At 39.0% G+C, this 21,194-nt stretch overlaps 1 protein-coding gene across 1 annotated transcript; it reads left to right on the top strand.

Annotated features, from left to right (window-relative positions):
• Positions 1 to 399: 399 nt before the first annotated feature.
• On the top strand, positions 400 to 20,230 carry LOC131216913 (peptidyl-prolyl cis-trans isomerase CYP28, chloroplastic). Its single transcript, XM_058211523.1, has 3 exons — positions 400 to 1,343; positions 18,715 to 18,954; positions 19,975 to 20,230. Exons 1-2 carry the CDS (start codon positions 551 to 553, stop codon positions 18,921 to 18,923), a joined length of 1,002 nt encoding a protein of 333 aa, XP_058067506.1. The 5' UTR covers positions 400 to 550; the 3' UTR covers positions 18,924 to 18,954; positions 19,975 to 20,230.
• Positions 20,231 to 21,194: the final 964 nt, after the last annotated feature.

Below are 21,194 nucleotides of genomic sequence, written 5' to 3'. Positions count from 1 at the left end.
AAAACTGATGGTCCCAATCCACCGCAGTCAGTGGGACACAACAACGTCTACCCTATCTGGAGCTGACCATGATGTTCATGTGCCATCCAAACCGTTCATATAATTATAACCAATCAGATAAACTATAGGAACAAATATCATCATGAAACAAAACTTCTGTCATTTACAGGAGTTCAATACCCGTTGTTTCGTATGGCATGGCCGACATGAGTTTTGGATCTGCCTGATTTTTAGAATCCTGTGCTATTTTGGTCTTTCAAAACAGATGGACGGAGTGGATTTGTCACGGATATCTCTACAGGCCCATACAGCTCTGGGCACACAGATATCTCTGTCCCAGGGGTCATAGGCAATCCGCTCGCATCTTCACCATTTGGATCGACAGACAGTGGGCCCCAATCTGAAAAACACCATCAACATTCTTCATCAATGGATTTACCCAGAAAAGATTTTTCTTGTTATTGAGTGGAGGAGGACCCATCTCTCTCTCCCTCATTCTCTGTCTTGATTTCCATACTCAAAACCCAAAAATGCCCATCTACACATCTCCATGGACTCCTCCCTCATCCCAACCATACCCCACTCCTTCCACCCAAAACCCAATTTCCGCCGTCCATCTCTTCCCAAACTACCCCCATCCTTCTCCTCCCATCATTCCCAAAACACCCACAACCCCATTCCCAAATCCTCCTCTCTCACTCGCCGCTCTCTCCTTTTCCTCTCCACAGCCACCTCCTTCACCCTCCCTTCCCTCGCAAATGACCAAAATATCCCTCCCCTCCCGAATGAGCAAATTGCCCCTATCCCTCCACCACCCTCCCCCACCATCACCGACCGTGTATTCCTCGACTTCACCCTCTGCCCCACCTCCTTCATCCCCGAACCCACCCTCGGCGATGCCGCTGCAGGCCCCGCTGCATGCTCCGACTCCGTCCCCCTCGGCCGCGTCGTCCTCGGCCTCTATGGCCACGTCGTTCCCCGCACTGTCGCCAACTTCAAATCCTTGTGCACTGGCTCCTCCGGGTCCACCTACAAGGGCACTCTCGTCCACAAGATCTTCCAGGGCCAGTACTTCGTGGCGGGCCGCCAGGGACGCAGGGATAAGGGCGAGGTGAAGCCGCCTCTGGATTTGGTGCGGAACCCGGAGAGCGTTGACCCCAAATCATTCTCGCTCAAGCACTCCAGACCGGGGACATTGTCGCTGTGCTTGTCGGAGAACGATGATGAGGACGGGATAAAGCTGGACCCGAATTATAGGAACGTCGAGTTCTTGATTACGACGGGGCCCGGGCCTTGCCCGGAGCTTGATAATCAGAATATAGTGTTTGGGGAGGTGCTTGAAGGTCAGTAACTGTTTGCTCTTTGTTGTTGATCACTATCAGTTTTTCTTTTGTGGTCTTTATTGATTGAAGTTTACCCCTGATCAATTGGAATTGCACAAATGGGCTTCTGTTGTTTGGTTATCCATGTTGTTGGTTTGATGGGATCCACTGCGAATGTGCAATGACCTGAATTTTTTCAGGGATGGGGCAATTCTAACACTTTGATCAGTAGTCTGAAAACAGATGGTTAGAAATAATATAGAAACGATCCACATTTGATGCAAAAAAGGCTAGTGATTGCACGACTATGACCTTCCATTTTGGGAGATTTTTGTAGAGCAGTCCTTCTATGGTGGGGCTCATCAAGTTAACAGTATCATTGGATTGTAGGTTAACTTGTATGGGATTAAAGCCTGGAGATGCCATGGATATATCGCCCATTGGGCTGTTGATCATATGATTCTGGTTGATTTCCTTGCACTCAATTCGATGCTGAGATTTTGGAGATGAACCATGGTCTTTGAGGAACACCGTTGGAGAGTAAGGAAGGAGTTGGAATGATTTTGGAGGCAAAGCATGCGGGGGAGCATGGGCTTCAGGAATGTGTTAGGAACTTAAAGAGGCATGGGATCAAAACTCAGCCCAAAACCTGGTTTACTCAGTTTTGCAAGTCACTATTCCAAGTAAATTACATGAAACATATTTCTGTTCAAGTCAGAATGATTCATAATGGTTTTGACTAAGTTGGCATGAGTTGTAATCAAGGTATGCTGTGATAGAAATGGTGGGCGTAATGGTCCCCACTGTTTCTATTAACAGTCGGAATTTTCTTTAAGCCAAAAAACCCAGAAAATATGGAAAAATCCCAAATAATTAGAGGATTCCAATTACTCTTTTTTGGGTTTCGATAGTATTTATGATGGCACACAATTTACTTTTTTATGAGAATCCTTTCTCGGCCTGTTTGATGATTTATGTACCTGAATGGCAAAGATTGATTGCAAAATTCATTAAAAAACAATTTCCTAAATATGTAATATCACAGATTATAGTAGCCATGCACAACACATGAGTGAATGATTTGTCAATTAATTATTTATATTTAGTTATTTACATAATTAATTACCCATAGACAACACACATGAGTGAATAATTTAAAAAGAAACTCAGTTGAAATTCGAAACAAATATAAAAAATAGCAATTCTTGTTAACATGACAAAAAATGCATGAATATGAACATTTGAGTATCCTACATATATTTTATGTATCAACAATAAGTTTTGAAAAAAATGTATATTTTTTTTCTCTCCAGAAAATACACTGCTAACATTTAATGAGCCAAAAACATCATAGACCCAGACTTACTGAGAAGAACAAGATCTAATTGTGCAAAACTACAAGCATCTATATATATATATATATATATATATATATATATATATATATATATATATATATATATATATATATATATATATATATATATATATTCCATATTTGTGGACTAGTTACACCATATCCATTCATTTTTTCCTTATGACTACCACAATTCATCCGAAAATCACTCAAAATTCAAAAGAATTATAAAAATAGCAATTATAGTTAACATGACAAGAAAAAAGGCATGAATATATATATATATATATAGCCAAAAGTAAGCTGAAGAAAAAAGCAATTGTAGTTAAAATCAATGTTTTAAATATCGATGATATCGGCCGATATATCCCGTGATATATCTTATATCCCACCCGTGTGATATGAAATGCACAGGTATTGTCGATATATCTCACATGTTCGATCCAGTGAGCATTTTCAATTTTCGATCATTTTTTGTTGTTGAAATTATGTTAAATTAGTGTCAAATGGTTATAAATCCATTGGTTCTTCATGTTTTGCATGAAAATCATAGAGTTCAAGCTCTGATTTTGATATCCATTGGTTCTTCATGTTCTCCATGTTTTTTTTTTTTTTCAAAAATTTCCTTCAATCAGCTATCAATCGAGACTAATTTCGAAGTATTTAGGAGTATTTCATGAAATGATCTTCACATACACTCTAATGTCGAAATTTGAGTGTAGGTGATCCGATTTGGAGAAAATTGGAAAAAATAAAAATTTCTCAAATTTCTTCCAAATTGTTTGCAATGTTGCACTTTAAACATGAAATCAAGCATGTATGAGGGCTGATCTACTGATTTGTTAAGTCATTGTCGATTTTTGGAAAATAAAAATCAATTTTTAATTAAAAATTAATAAAACATTATTATTTTTTAAAATTTTTGTTCAACCAGCTATCAATTGAGACTAATTTCGAAGTGTTTAGGAGTGTTTGATGAAATTATCATCACATATACTCTAAATGTTATGCATTCAATTTGAATATAGTTGCATTAGTTCAGTCAGATAATGCATAGCTTAGGATCTCATACAAACAAAACCTATAATGCGCACTTCTTTTCTGAGATGTTATGATTTAAAAGTGTGTGTTAAGGTCTTTTTCAACAATCCCTGAAGTTTCATTGAAAAATTTAACCATTTTCCCAGTGCTTCCCCATGTTTCCCAAAAAGTGCAATAATTACCCGATACAAATGATATATCCCGTGCGATAACCGATACGAATCTGTATTCCAAGGATGCGATACGTAATGTAATACCGATATTTTGAACACTGGTTAAGATGACAAAAAAAGGCATGAATCTATATATTTGAGCATTCTATATTTAATCCAATAAGAATTTTAAAAAATATAATACTTTCCTCTTTTTTCAAAATCTTTCCAAAATGGACTGAGGAGCTTTGATTCACTCATGTCAATAATAATAATAAAAAAACCTTGTTTTGGCCCATAAATATGTTGTAAATAAGGTTTAAAAAAAGGATTAGAATTGTTTGAATATGTGAGAGATGTAAAGAAGTGGAAAACATTGCAAATGGATCAATTTAAATGTTCGTACATAGGTTAGCCACACTCCAAAACCGAGTTTTAACCTTGCTTGGAGGGGTTTTTAGAAGTAGACGGTCGTGGGGGTTTTGTGCTAGTGAGGTGTAGATTTCAGGAAGGGATTTGATTGAGAGCTTGTGTGGTAGATAGGATTAGCTTATGGGAGGAAATAGGGTGTCGTGAGCTCCTCTTTAGTTCATGGTTGCCAGGAATCACTAGTGACTGGTTTAGGCTTTGGGTTGAGGAATTATATTTGGTGTCCTCTCTAGCAAAGGGTTCTAAAATTAGGGTCCAATGAGATTTATTTGGGGTTTTCAGCAAATTAAAGAGATTTGCATCTCTATTACTTATGTGGATAATAGCAAGGTGTGCTGAATTTGTTGTGGATGTAATGGCCATTACATAATGGTATTGGTGGGGTCTGTCATGGGATACGGGGGTGTAACGGTAGGGATTAGTCTCTCCTTAAAAAGAGGGGCGGGGACACTCTGTTGTCATAAAAAACAAAGCCATCTGAGAAAAAAAGGCACCGTAACGGCTGTTACAGGGGGTTTGTAATGGCTGTTCTGGGGTGTACCATTACACCCCGTAACGTTGGACTACCCCTTGTAATGGTTTCAAAATGGCTATTTAAAATAAAAAATAAAAAATCTATTGAAGTCATTGCATTAGCAATGTTTTTCACTTATTTTCAATTTTCTCATATATTCAAGCAGTCTTTATTTTTTATTTTTTTACCTTAGGGCCTGTTTGATACTGAGTAATTCCTTGTAGTTAAAAGAAATTATCTCACACTATGTTTTTACCACAGCCAAATCAAACAAATGGCTGGTCAAAAAGAATTTGAGCATTCTATATTTAATCCAATAAGAATTAAAAAATATATATAATACTTACCTCTTTTTTCAAAAAAAATTTCCAAAATGGACCAGGGTGCATTCTATATATTTGAGAATTCTATATTTAATCCAATAAGAATTTTAAAAAAAATATAATACCTTTCCTCTTTTTTCAAAAATTTTCCACAATGGATTGAGGAGCTTTGATTCACTCATGTCAGTAAAAAAACCTTATTTTAGCCCATAAATAAGTTGTAAATAAGGTGAAAAAAGGATTAGAATTGTTTGAATATGTAAGAGATATGTAAAGAAGTGGAACACATTGCAAATACATCAATTTAAATGTTGCTACATAGTCTAGCCACACTCCAAAACCGAGTTGCAACCTTGCGTAGAGGGGTTTTTAGAAGTAGAGGGTCGTGGGTGTTTTGTGCTAGCAAGGTGTAGAATTTAGGAAGGGATTTGATTGAGGGCTTGTGTGGTAGATAAAATTAGTTTTCAGGAGGAAATAGGGTGTCGTGAGCTCCTCTTGAGTCTGTGGTTGCCAGGAATCACAAGTGATTGGTTTTGGTGGTGGCCGGGTCGAGGAATTATATTTGGTGTCCTTTCTGGCAAAGGGTTCTAAAATTAGGATCCAATGAGATTTATTTGGGTTTTTGAGCAAATTAAAGAGATTTGCATCTCTATGACTTATGTGGATAATAGCGAAGTGTGCTGAATTTGTTGCGGATGTAATGGCTGTTACATAGCGGTATTGTTGGGGCTGTTACATGATACAGGGGTGTAATAGGCACCCGAGAAAAAAACAAAAAAAGCACTGTAATGGCTGTTACAAGGGGCACGTAATGGCTGTTATGGGCTGTACCATTACAACCCGTAACGTTAGATTATCCCTTGTAATGGTTTGACAACAGTTAATTTTTTTGGTCTATTTAAGTCGTTGCATTAGCAATGTTTTTCACTTCTTTTCAATTCTCTCATATATTCAAGCAATCTTTATTTTGTTGACATTAGGGCCTGTTTGATATTGAGTAATTCCTTGTAGTAAAAAGAAATTATCTCATCACTATGTTTTTACCACAACCAAATCAAACAAATGGCCCGTCAAATGCAAATATATTAAGGAGGAAAAAAAATATAATTTGTAATCATTGCTCTTTTTCATGTAATTATAGTAAAAAATCTCTAATCAAATAGCCACATTAGTTTATTTTGAACATGATATGACATTGAAGCAATGTAAAAAGGCTATATTATAATTTTCCCATGGATAAATCAAACAATGGAAAAATGCCATCATTGCAGTCAAATGCAGCTTATGTAAGGAGGTAGGTAAAGTAATTTGTAATAATTGCTAATTTCCTTTTGCCTACAAGGAATTACTCACCATCAAACAGGGCCTTATTTGCAACGTATTACGGATTTTTTTAAAAAAGTTTTTTATTTTTATTTTTATTTTTTTAAAAACTGATTTGGATGAATTGAAGCATCGTGCTCCATTTTGGAAAAATAAAAAATAAAAAAAGATATAAGTATTATATATATATATATATATATATATATATATATATATATATATATATATATATATATAATTTCTTATTTTCTTGTTGGATTAGATGATACAAATTTATGCATTTTGTTGTCATTATCTTAACCATGATTGCGGATTTTGATTTTGATTTTGATTTTTTTTTTTTTAAATTTAAATTTCGGCTGATTTTTGGATGAACAATGCGTTTTATGAAAAAACCTCAAAAATGCATTAAAAAAAAAAAACTTAATGTTGATGTATAAAATATATGTAGGATGCTAAAAAAAACCCCAAAAATGCATTTTTCTTTTTCTTTAAAACTTGATGCATGAAATAGATGTAGAATACTCAAATGTATAGAATCATGCCTTTTTCTTGTCATGTTAACCACAATTGCTATTTTTAATTTCGGCTAATTTTTGGGCGAACGGTGTATTTTATGAAAGAATACCTAAACATGCTTCTTTTTTTTTTTTCTTTGAAACTTAATAGTGATATATGCAGTATATGTAGGATGCTCAATTGTATAGATTCATGCATTTTTTATTTTTTTTTTGTCATGTTAACCATAACTGCTATATTTTAAGATTTTTTTTTTTTTTTTTTTTTTTGAATTTTGACTGATTTTCAGATGAACAATGTATTTTATGAAAAAAATAATAATATTATTTTTCTTTGGAACTTAATGTTGATGCATGGAATATATGTAGGATGCTCACATGTATAGATTCATGCCTTTTTTTGGTTATGTTAATAACAATTGTTTTTTAATTGCTTTATATTTTGGCTAATTTTTTGATGAACAATGCATTTTATGAAAGAAGCCCCCCCTAAAAAAAAAAAAAAAAAAAAGTTTTCCAAAACTTATTGGTGATGCTTGAAACACACACACACACACACACACATAGAGACACTCATAGGATTCTTAAATGTATAGATTCTTGCAATTTTTTTTTTTTCATGTAACCACAATTGAGCCTTTGAAAAAAATGTTAACCATAATTGCTATTTATTTTTTTATTTTCTTATTTTGGTTGATTTTCCTTTTGAATCATTCAATCATGCGTGCTGTCTATGGTTATCGTTAGGAAATTAAATTTTGGATTTTTCAGTGATTCTAAAGCCTGCTAGGCTCATTAAAATTTTCATGTAACCACAATTGAGCCTTTGAAAAAAAAAACAATTGAGCCTTTGAAAAAAATGTTAACCATAATTGCTATTTATTTTTTTATTTTGGTTGATTTTCCTTCGAATCATTCACTCATGCGTGCTATCTATGGTTATCGTTAGGAAATTAAATTTTGGATTTTTCAGTGATTCTAAAGCCTGCTAGGTTCATAAAATCATTAGACAGGTCAAGACAACATTCTTACCAAATAATGGACTGCTATGCCATTATAAGCATGGTAAAAAAAAAAGAAAAAGGAATACATATTTGGAGTTCTCTAATTATTTGAGATCTCTCTCTCTCTCTCTCTCTCTCTCTCTCTCTCTCTCTCCTCTCTTTTGGCTTAAAAAAATTTCAACCATTATGGGGGGCATGACAAGCAAGGTGTTCCATAACGATAATAGTGGTTGTAACGACCACTGCTGTTACTGTTACAATACAGGCTGTAACCCCCCCTCTCTTGTTTTGTAACAGCCATTTTGGTCCCATGATGCATAGCAATTATGTCCATTATCATTACATATAGGGCGTTATGGCCGATACATAAGGAAAATGGTGGGGACTGTTACTTATGCCCACCATTTCCGTTACAACCATAGTATCCCAAATCGGTTACGTATCGGCCGTAACGGCCGATACGTAACGGTAACGGTGGGACCCGTTACGCAATATAGGGTCGAAACGGCCGTTACGGAATTCCGTGACCGTAACGGCCGTTACGGGCCCGTAACGGCTGTGACGGGCCCTAAAAAAAACAAAAAACAAAAAAAAAAAACTTACCTTTTTTTTCCTTTCTTTTCTTCTTCTTCTTCTCTTTCTTCTTCTTCTTCTTCTTCTCTTTCTTCTTCTTCTTCTCGAGCAACTGCGGCTGCGCCCTGCTGAGTGCTGCGGCTTCTTCCTCTTCTTCTTCTTCTTCTTCCTCTCTCTCTCTCACTCACTCTCTCTCTCTCAATCTCTTCTTTCCCCCTTTCCCTCTTTTTTTCTTTTCTCTTCTTTCCCTCTTTTTTTCTTTTTGTTTCCTTCTCTCCATTTTTTTTTTAAAATTTGCAGCAGCTAGCTGCTACTGCTGTAGGTACGTGTCACGCAAAGACGAGCGCTGACAGTCCTCGAGCTCCGAGTTGTACGAACGGTTCAAAGGAGATCAAAGTTATTTGGGCTCCACAGTGATGTATTTATTACATCTACACCGTTCATCTATTTTCAGAGATCATTTTAGAACACCACCCAAAAAATGAATTATATCCAGAGATCATCTGGACCACACCAAAAATAGCAACAGAGATAATGATTTTCACGGTTAAATAATTTGTAGGGCGCACGGTAATGTTTATTTTCCATCCAATCTGATCAGACCCGAGTGGGCCCCACTATGATGTATATTTTTTATCTATATCGTCCATCCATTTTGCCACGTCATTTTAGGTCAGGATTCAAAAAATTAATAATATCCAAATCTCAGGTGGACCACACCATAGGAAATAGTGGTTATAGAATGTTCACCATTAAAATTTTCTTAAAGTCCACTGTAATGTTTATTTTCAATCTAACCTATTAATTGGGTCACATTGACGTGGATGAAGGGAAAACACACATGTCAGCTTGATCTAAAACTTTTCTAGCCCCAATAAATTTTTAACGGTGAACATTTAATTATTGTTGTTTTTTATGGTGCAATCCACCTGAGCTTTGGATGTGCCTCATTTTTGGGCTCATGCCCTAAAATTATTTGGCAAAATGGATGGACGGTGTGGATATAACACATTCATCACTGGTGGGGCCCAAAAAACTTTGACACGTGTGCTGCACTTCACATCTGAGTCCCTCCTAATTCAAGCTTTAAAAAATTGTACACGAGACATATATTAACTTAAAATTTGACAATTAAATTATGGACTGCAATTGCTAACTCACAATTCCAAAATCAAATTATTTGAATAGTTTTAATTGTTAATTTGTGAGTTTTTATTTTTTAAAATAGGGCCTTTTGATTTTTTATTTTTATTTTATGATTCATTATCCAATAAATGTCCACCAATTTATAAGTGGGATAATAACAATAAATGACATGAATTTGAGGTTGATTTGGAGAATAGATTGGCCCTCCAAGTCAGCCCCAAATTGGCAACGCCATCTACCTGAATTTAATTTCATTTTTTTTTAAAGAACTATGGGGAGAAATAATATCAAGTTGTTATGTATATAAATTACATATTTAAAAAAATTAAATATATGAATTTTGTAGTCAAATTCAAGTTACCTGGTTAAAAAATTAATCAGACAGTCCGATACAACTTCTCACCAAAGAGTGGACCGTTACACCATCATAAACATGTTCCAATTTATAAATGAATGCATCTTTGGAATGCTTAGAATATTCCGGATTTAATCCATATTTTTTCATATTTTTTTGGCAAAAAATAAAATTTGCGAAGTTACGGGCCGTTACGCCCCCGTATCGCCGTTACGCCCCCGTATCCGTATCGGTTTCGGAGGGCACCGTTACGCCAACCGATACCGATACGGGATACCTTGGTTACAACATACCTTGGAAGTTTAGAAGTGGGGAAATTGTGCCTTTTTTCATCAATTCATTTTATTACGCCTTTGAGTATGTAGTAGGTGGTTTTTACCTTGATTAGTAGGGATGGGGATGGCCTGTGGCCCAACTTGACATTGTAGGCCAGGGCCCCAAAACTTGGCTTGAGGGGCAAGCTTGAGCTTGAAATATAGGCTTAGTATCCACCACATTGGGCCATGCCCTAGCTAGTGATGAATGCCCCATTGGCCCGGCCAAATCATCAAGTTGGCCATCATCGTAAAAAGAATAGATGGTTTAAAGATACTTGTTAGCGGTTCCCATTCAACATACATGTGTAGTTTAATGACCTTTGTTGTATTTAGGGCATGTGCTTATAAAGAAAACCGTTTATATGACACCCCTCCCCCACCAAAAAAAGTGATAAGAAAAGATTTTAAATTGGACTATTTCAAACCTTTGATCATTTAACTCCTTCCCTACAAGACTGGCCCTGGCCTTGTAGGGCTAGGGTCCTTTCAGCTTGATTTGATCGAGGGCAGACTTAGAGGACTTTAGGGCTGAGCTGGGGCTAACCCCGATCTGCCCATTGTTAGCACTGCTGATTGTTCACTCCCCAAGTATAGGGTTGTGATGTAGTAATAAACTCGGTGAGACCGAGGTCGAATCCCAAGGGACTGAAACCTGTATGTAATCTGAAACTAACTAGAACTAGAACTAGAATGAGATGAAATCTAAATCGAGTGTAATTTGAGGAATAATGATGAAATAATTATCTAAAACTTAAACAATTTAGGGAAAGGAACTAGGGATTCAGAGGATCCACTTATAGAGATCAGGGAGATCTTATGCTTGTTTCAAGAACTCAACTGGACTTAGAGTTCCATCTTCATGAAGATCAAGACTGAACTTCCTTTGATATAGTTTTTAAGAGATGAAAGGTATATGAATTAGAATGGATTCCATCACCAAACCATGCCCATGAGACAAAGTAAACAACAGAATTAACTAATTACTAACCAATCAACAATGTATGAAGGTTAGGAAGGGTACCGTCATCCGACCATGCCCAGGAGACGATGGTGAACAATAGGGCTTCCTGACGTCATAAACATAAAAAGGAAAGGAACATGCTCAAAGCTATCGCAGACCCATTGTAATTTTAGTCACAATAGACCATTAAAAACTAAAAACATTCCCTTAATTAAACCAAAATCAACATCAGTTCAGTATAAATAAAAGACATAAGCTAAAAGTCTCCCATCATGCTATAAGCTTCACCTCTTAGCCCTAGCTAAGAGGTTTAGCCTGACATGGTGGTGGTGAGGCTAAAATCCCTTAGAAAAAGAAAGCACAAAAGCAAGACAAAAATTAAAAACAATGTGAAGACGTCCTCCACCCTCTCTCTCTTGTGCAGACGGTCCCTGGAAAGTTCCCCAAGCTCTGGCTCCCCTCATCCACGTTTTGGAACTCTTTTTATAGCTGTTGGAGTGGCTGGAGTGGTGGAAATCGGATTTGGAAAGCTATCGCACGCGCAGCGAAAGCCTTTTCGCAGCTAAGTTTGGGGCTTCATAACTCTCGCGTTCCTTGTATTATGTCTGTAAAATCAACGTCTCTTGGGACGTTTTTTGACTTCTATACACGATGGACGGTTCAGATCTGCCATATGATCAAAGATGGTGGCCCACAACCGCCTGGAAAAGTCAGTTTTCACGGATGTGCGAAAGCTTTCGCACTCTTTCGCTGTCGTGATCGATGGGCTCCACAGAAGCATTTTCAGGGAAATCCACCCCATCCATTAGATTCAGGACTAAATTTCAGTCAAGAATGGATGGTTTTGAACTTCCATTGACGCGGCCTAGAGAAGAAATCACAATAAAATCACTTTTGAACGTTGCAGGGCAGTCCGTTTGTGGCCTCTGTAGCGAGCACGTGTGTACACATGGGCACCAACGGTCAGCATGGGTTCGACTCTTTCGAGCCCCTCTACATGATGTACGGCTTAGATAATCCGTCCGGATGATGGAGGTGGCCCACCAGCTTCTACAAAACGGACGCAGTCTGTTCATTACGAAGGAAGAAGGAAATTTCCTTCTTTCCTTTTTTTTTTTTTTTTTTTTTTTTTCGGTTAGAGACGGTCAAACAGTCTCCGCATTTGCCGTGCACGGCTAGTGCACTTGTGCACTATGCACACTCTGTTCGAGTGGGGTCCACCGCGATGTTAGTGGATGTTCTTGAGAAATCTAATCCATCCATTTAATTGGTATCCCCATTTAAGGCGTTGAATCCAAAGTTGAGGCATATCCAGATAGCAGGTGGGCCCCACTTAATGAATTAAGGGGCTGATCTGGCCGTTGGGCCACTTCTCGAGATATCCAATGGCTAAAATTTTACGTGTACGGTTAATTTATAGTCCCTAGGCCATACATGAATTTTCGAGTCAATCGGGTGGCGGGAACCATGTGATCTTGCATTCTGCACCAATTTCGGGCCTCTTTAACGTGAACGGCTTGATTTCCTCTGATCCCTGGCATGTAAATTCTTCAGTCTTGGTTCTCTGGAGTGCGTCCCTTGCTCTGGTGACTTCGAAGTGTCAAATCCACGCTTTTAGTACTCTTTTTCAGTCCACGCTCCTGATTACATCCTGCAATAAAAACACAATTAAAATATGACATTAAGCATTATCATGTACGTAAAATCAGGCAATAACTGGGGTCTAATATGCAATATTCGACCCTCATCACTGATTATTCTTGTTCTGGGAAGGGGCATCACTTTCCTCCTCGGGCATTTCTGGTACAATGACAATTTAGGATACAATAATCACCAATAACTACATAACCAAGCTTTTGATTCCATGGTAGGGGTGAAATATATGAAGTTATGGATTAAGGTTATGCGGATTGTGAATTGCTCATGTATGGGGCATGGGAACAGGTGCTTTTTTCTTGGTATGGTACTTGCTCTAATTTGTGGTCCGCTTGGGATAGGATCCTGTGGGCCGCTCCAGTAAATTTATATATGAAATGATGAATATTAATAGGCATGCATAATTTATATATGTGTTTTATGTTATGAATCTAGATTGATATTACAAGTTAATCTACACTCGGAGTATAGAAAAATAATTTCAGACCAATAAAAATAGCAATCTGGATCACAAATAACCGATAATTTGGCTTGTGGGATTCAGAATGGAAAATGTAGGGGTTTGGCTTTTTTTTTTTTTTTTGAAGACACAGGGTGTCCCCACCTCTTTTTTGAAGTGAGACTAATCCCTGCGGATACACGCAATCACCCACAACCACGTGTATCGGGTAAAGCCAAGCAGGGGAATTGAACCCTCACCTATAAGGAGCAAACCTATGGGGAAGACCAAGTACGGGGTTTGGCAATTTAGGTGACATTATTATGGATTACCTCTTCCATTGTTCTTTTAACTCGTGGGGTCTGAAGTTACTTCCAAACTTCTCAATGTGAATTGGACAATTAGTGTGTTTACAGTTGTGCATAGACTCTTGGGTGGTAGTCTTGTTCCTATGCTCATAATAGAGCACATCTTGGAAGTAGGGGCCGCATTGGGCCGAGCTAGGGATTGGCTCTCTGCTAGCCCTGGTCCCCTAAGCCCTAGCGGCTTAGCCTTGGCTCTACAAGGCGGGTTGGGCCAGGCCAGCTCTACAGACTGGAAGGAAAAGATTTAAGCGATCAAAGATCTGAAATAATCAAATCTAAGAATTTTTATTGGGCATGCTCTATCTACCTCATATCCCATCATTAAATGGTTTGGATCATTCAAACATGATCTATCCAATGAGTGTCTTTAAACTACCCATGTATGGTGAATGAGATCCATTCATCCACCACAATATCTTTAAACCATCCATTTTTCTATATAATGGTGGTCTCATTTGATGATTAGACAAGGCCAACCAGTTAGGCTGGGTCATTATTCATTGGCATATATATATATATATATATATATATATATATATATATATATATATATATATATATATATATATATATATATATATATATATAATGCAAGACATGAAAATTAAATATGACATGCAAGATTTCAGGCTTTAGATCATACTAATTTAGAAACAATCACAAAAATTCCACATCCCGCATAAGGCCAAGCATTCAACAAGGGGAATCTACGAAGGTCCAAGCTACACATGTTAGGGCTGAATCAATTAAAATTATAGACCAAACAACGCTCAAAGGAGAAAAGATTCATCCACACATGCAAAGGATTACTTCCCAATCCAAGGGATTCACACGTTTCAAATCGGGAAAACCTAGAGTTTGCAAAAGTGGAATAGGATTTGGGATTTAGGATTATCTAGGGTTAGAGTTAGGGAAATAAGGTGAGAGAGGAGTGAAAGAGAGGAAAGAGAGAACCTGTAATCAGTCCACACGTGTGGACAGTAGGCTGGCCCCTGACACACGTGCGTGGATTGCTGCCCGCATGTGTGTGGGGCCCACGAACCCAAAAAGGGCCAACGAGGGATTGGCGGCTAGGGATGGGCCACCCACTCACCAAGTTTCACGGCAATCGGATGATTGGTTTGAGCACGGTGCTCCGCTGAAGTTTCGACCCTCCTGTAAGGCCTGATTCTAAAAATTTGCTATAGAGAATGATTGATTGCAAAATAAAGATGAATTTGAAGATTGGATGGCTGTAGGAGAGGATGAACATTGAGGGTAGGAGGTGGGGGCAATTTGGGATGGATGTGGCTTCGCACAATGGTAGTTAGCCATTCGAAGAAGGGAGGGTTTCGCACCTAATTAGATTTCCACAACTCAAAGAATTAGAGAAGTATGAAAACGCAGAATTTTATTAATAATCTTCAATGAGAAAAAACCTATAAGGGATTGCCTATTTATAAGAAAACCCTACTTTAAATGCTGTGCCATGTGCACACACTATTACTTAGAGATGAAGTAACAAAAATAACAACTAATTAAAGCAATCTAAACCGTTCATGATGTTCCTAATAATGATAATAAGCAAAATTCAAAGTCCTAGATCATCTATAGTAGTGGGCCATGATCATGAGATCCAATGGTGGGATCCACTTGATGATCGGGTCCACTCCAATAACCAAAACACAGTCTTCTAACTAGGAGGTCTTCCATGGATGTCGTCATCGATCCAGATTGATGGTGGGGCCCTCCTCCTTGCGTACGTGCGTATGCGCGAGATGTCCCCATCAACTCTCCCCGGCAGCAAAGATTTCGTCACCGGTGAAACAAAACTCCTGAACCGCTCCAAAATGTCAGGATCAACTCGTTGAAGCTCCTCCTCAGTGCGGGCCAGATGTCCCCATCAATAAAGCTAGGCTTAGCCCTCAGGTTAGGCCAAGTTTAGGGGCCTAGGCCCTGGTCCACAGGATTGGACCGCCTACCCATTGCCATCCCTACTTGGAAGATTTGTCTAGTGGTTGTTTTATGTAGAAAGAATAAAACAACCCATCTTTGAAGGTGAAGAATTATTTTCCAGTGAAACTTTTAGCGATACCGACAACTCGAACATTGATTATATCCAAGGTGTTAGCCAAGCATCTAAAGGTGTTGATGCCGTAGATAATTTCACCTTCTTATTGGAGAGAAATTGTGTATGGGGTATTGGTGGCTAAAGAGTGCACTCACTCTAGAAAGAAATCGAGTAGAATGGGATACTATGTAAAATAGACATGGAGAACGCTTATGATCATGTAGATTGACAATTCTTACTACATGTCGAGTTGGATGCGCTTTGGTGAGAAGGGGTAGATGGATTAAGGAGTGGTTTTCTTGGTGTCCCTTTCAATTCTTATTAATGGCACTTCGGTGGGCCTGTTCTATTGCTCTCAAGGTTTAAGGCAGGGAGATACTTTATCTCCCTTTTTATTCTCAACTGTAGCTGAAGGCCTAAGTCGCTTGATTTTGAAGGCAGAGGAGGGGAATTGGATTAGAGATTTTCAAGTTAGTCCTGCTTTTTCTATTTCCCACCTCCAGTTCATTGATCATATGTTGGTACTGTGCAAGTCTATTGTGTCAAAGGCAAGTATTAGAGGTGTTTACTAGGCCTAAAAGTAATGTTATTGAATGAGCGATTGTGTCAAAGGCAGTTGTTCTTTTTCCAGAGAGTTGGCTTGAGTTGTAAATTTCTGTTTTCTGTGTACATTTGTAAATTTCGGCTTCAGCCAGGTTGTTAATAAATATTCAATGTTCAAAAAAAAAAAAAAAAAGAAAAGTGCAAGGCCATTGCTGATCAGATTTAGAATCTAGAAGGGTTTGAGGTGTTTTGAGGTAATTTTCGGGACTTGAAAGTAACTCTACATAAGAATGTAATGGTGGGTGCAGAAGCTTCTGGGAAGTGAATGCTATGTCTTTCTGCTATTTGGGGATGTAAATTGGGGCCTTTCCTAGTACATTCTTCGGTCTTCCTCTTGGGGCCATAGTGTCAGCAAAGTCCATTGGAATCCAGTCATTTAAAAGATTGAGAAAATATTAGCGAGATGGAAGAAAAACTCTCCCTTGGGGGCAGCATTGGAAAATCTTCCCATTTACTACTTGTCCTTGTTCAAAGTTCCAGCTGCAGTGATGAGAGTTCGGAGAGACTTCAGTTTTGTTTTCTTTGGGCTGGGTGTGGAGAGCTGAAAAAGGGGACAAAACGTGAAGGGGGCTTGGGGCTAGGCAAGGTCAAGGAAAGAAACTGGAGTCTGTTAGGCAAGTGGTGGTGGAGATTTCATATGATTTCTAGAGGGGAATGGTGGAGGAGAAGTATTGTTTGGACAGCAAGGGATGGGATCCAAAGAGTGGGAACAACTGAACCAAATCAGAACTGGGGAGGGAAATCTGCAAGTTGGGGGGGATATAAGCTAGCAATGGGGCAAAGTATTATGGGAGGGGACTTATATTAATGTTGAATGGAGGGTGTAGAATTTGGTTTTGGGAGGATGTATAGCTAGGTGAAAGCTTGCTTGCAGAGGGTCTCCTTGCATGTTCAGTGTGGCAGCTAATAGAGAAACTCTCATAGAGATAGCAGACTTATGCTGGGCAGAAAACAGGTATAAAATGCCATCTTAAGAAGAAATCTCAAGGAAGAGTTGTTGTGATCTGGGCACGCACACACTTGCGACAAGGAAATTGGATTTGAAGGCACCTCTACTTATATTGTGATCTGGGCTAAAGGGGATGTCTTTGTTCCTTTGCACTTGTTTTGGTTTTCCAAGAGACTTAACACCATCTCTGCTGGGTTAAACATTTATTTTGTCCTCGTTTCAAATGGTGCTAGGGCCCTGCCCTGCTCTTTGTATTGGGGATTCCCCTCCTGTCTTAATTACATGCATATATATATATATATATATATATATATATATATATAGAGTCATGCTCCATATATATATATATATATAGAGTCATGCTCCCCTGTGCACCTACGCACGTGCGCACCTTTGCACACGTGTCATGAGTATCTAATCTGAACGGTCCATGTGATGCGGAATCCCATGAAACCCCCTGTGACAAATTTTCACCTTGATCTAAAATTCTGGTGGGCCGTAGCAAAGAGAAATGCAAATCAAGTGAGAAAACTGTTTTCATTTTTCATGGCCCATCAAAGTTTTAGATCAAAGTAAAACTTGGTCCCGGGGGGTTTCACGAGGTGCTGCTTCACATGAACGGTTCAGATTTTGTATCCACATCACGTATGATGGGTTCTCAAAAAAGTTCGTATGTAGTACGTATGAACTGGTTCGCAGGTGAGCGTTTCCGTGTGTGTGTGTTTGTGTGTGTGTGTGTATATATAAACAACGTATGTGTGTGCATGTGTGTGCGTGCATTACCAGGAGATTCTACTCTTTAAAATTAGAAGTCTGGGCTTTGGGATTGTGAAGTATTGCCTTCCCTTGAGTTCCTTTGTTTGTCTTTCCTTACCTTTCTGGATGGTATTACTAGTGGATTCAGTTAGCGATGGTCATGCACAGATTTTTGGCAAACGATTTCTTTCGTGCTATTTGGTTTATAGAGATTTGCTAGCCCTGCATGCACCTTTTGTGAGCTCCGTATTCATGCTATTCGACCTGTTACAAAAAGCAGGCCTGATCAGGCAGGCCAGATGAGTTTGCTAAATATGGACCATTATCAAGTTTCTTCAACATTCAAATCCTCGGGTGCATTCTTACATGTATGGCTATGGGCTGGCCTGATTTTTGTGCCATGTCATGTCAATGATGGGACCCATCTTATAAGTGCATGAAGAGCTAAGTAGGACCAGTGGACCACTTGGTTCATAAACATGTCATTCCTGATGCATTTATGAGTTCTAAGCATATCAAGCGAGAATATCATCCCTCATTCTTCAATGCGCATGGCTTCAGGAATTGATGTTGTGGCAAGCGTAGCAACCATCCCTACTTATAAGCCAGCTGAACGGATTCGTCAATTCAATGATTTTGCCGAATTCCTTGGTGACGAGAGAGCCCAGAATGCTCGTACGAGTTGGAACCGGCCTCTGAAAACAGTTTTTATCAGCGACTGTGGTGAGCTGAAAGTGGCAAAGCCTTCACTCTCGCCGAGCTTGCCTTGAGTACATTTGTGAAGCATTCCATGTCCCCGAGGTATGTGCATTTCATTGCCTTCTGCTCTCTCTCTCTCTCTCTCTCTCTCTCTCTCTCTCTCTCTCCCTCTTTCTCCCTCTCCGTCTCTCTCTCTCTCTCATTCCAGTAATTTTCCAGGCCCTGCATGTTCTTCATGTGGAGCCCACCTTCTGGTGATTCAAAAACATACACGAGCCTCGTCATGGATTGGAGATGCCTGAAAATCTCGACATTGAATGGTCCTATTGGGGCATGGCCCTATTCTGGCATGGCCCTATTCTGTGATGGATCCCACCATATGAATTGATTGGATTACAGAAGGATGGGGCATGGCAATATGCCGTTTCTGTTGATCACTGGGTCCAACTGAAAAATGCCTTTTCTTTTGATCGAGCATCATGATTTGGCATGCAATGTTTGCAAATAGGAACTGTTGAATTTGCAGGACTCAGCACCAAACCAATAGCTTAGATTGAAAAAAAAAAAACATTCTTCTCATGCATCTGGACCATGGATTGCGAAAACTCTCAGCCCTTGATTTGCATGTGCTTAGTCAAATGACTTTGACCATCCAATCATGGTAAAACCAGAAACATGCGCAAGCGGCATTGTTCAATAATGGTCGCTACTGATCATAGGTGGGCCCACCTGGGCCCATAGAGGAATTTGCACTGAATTGAAAGACATCACTGCTCTGTTCACCAAATTGTCGTTTTATGGTTGTTCTCTGTATCACGCAAATGTTTTGAGATATAGTGCAAGCACACGGACAAATATGACATGTCTGCGTAAGATCCGGACTTTCCATCTGGTGGGCCACATGTTTTAGATTTTTTTGAATAAAAACTGAGGCCTCTTCACTTCCAGGGTGGCCAGTAAGTACAAGTACAACACTAATTTTTGGAAACCAAGATTTATGTAGCATAATTTTTAGAACTCAATGACTCAACTCGAAATTCAGCTGAGTTGACTCGACTCAGCGAGATTTTGAGGCAAGTGAGCAGGTGATTCAGTTGTGAGATTGACTTCATTCTGACTCAGGTTGACTTGACGCAACTTGTGGTGACTTGGGCCAGGCCACCCGCCATGTCAAACCATTCTCCATTAAAAGAGAAAAGATGCAAATGAGGAATCCGAACTCTCCGACCTCTAAAAGGTGAGCATGCACTCTCAACCGGCAAGCCATGAAATTCTTGGTTTTGTGTTTCTCCTTTTATAGTACTTATACCTCATGTAACTGTCTAAAATATTCTTAACTCTTCCAAATATATTTAATTTATAATTATTAAATATTGAATCCAGTCGGGTCCAGTCTTTGAGTTGACTCAAACCCAGATGAACATCGAGTCAAGTCGAGATTTCTGGTTTTTTTACTTGGGTATTTTCTGTTACCCACCTAATGGAACATTTGGATCTTGCACAATCGTACACAGTTTTGTCAGTTTGTGCTGGGACAATCTGACAAAGGTGTGGTCTCTTTGATGCAGAGGCAGTCTCTTATGCTGAAAGCCCGAAACAGACTCGAGTGCATAGTTCTAAGACTTGCCGACTCAACTTGAAACTCAGCCGAGTCAACTCGGCTGAGCAAGATATCAAGCTGAGTCGTTAGTAAACTCGGTTCTAGTTCTGAATGGCCCAAACTTGGGAGGACTACTCCAATTGAGTTGCTGAATTCAGCTGACTCGATGCGACTCGTGGTGACTGGAGCTGAGTCCCTCACCCTGTAAAACTGGTTTTGTAATAAATTTAAAAGGTGGGCTGGCTAGGAATCAAACTAGCGAGATGAGCATTGAGTCTGATGCTGTCTGTGGTTTCTAACTTCGTATCATCCTATTTTCTTCCTGGGTGATCTTTATGATGTGGGGTCCCACCTTTTGCATGGCTCCAATGTTTCCATGGGAAATCTCTCTTGGTGTATTGTTGTGGATTCCAAATGACCTGGAAACCACCATGATCTTCTTCCCTTACACCATCAGTTCAAATTCAGCTGTGGGCCCAACCTGTGATCATATTGGACTGGTGGATGGTGGGCCATTATGGATTGCAGGTGACAGTAAAATCACCCGTGATGAGATGATCCAAGGTAGCTGATTAGGTGCAACATTGTTATATGCAAACATTCCCATTGTCCATTTCGATATGCCTTTGACCGTCCATACATGATGCGATCCACCGTGAACCTTCCCTATCAATGCTCATTGGAGACCATAGGTGGGCCCACCTGGGCGGCTGGAGGATTTTGCTTGAGAATAAGATGAATT

Source organism: Magnolia sinica, chromosome 10 (assembly GCF_029962835.1).
Source record: "Magnolia sinica isolate HGM2019 chromosome 10, MsV1, whole genome shotgun sequence".
Taxonomy (NCBI): domain Eukaryota; kingdom Viridiplantae; phylum Streptophyta; class Magnoliopsida; order Magnoliales; family Magnoliaceae; genus Magnolia; species Magnolia sinica.
This window is presented reverse-complemented; position numbering and strand designations above follow the sequence as displayed.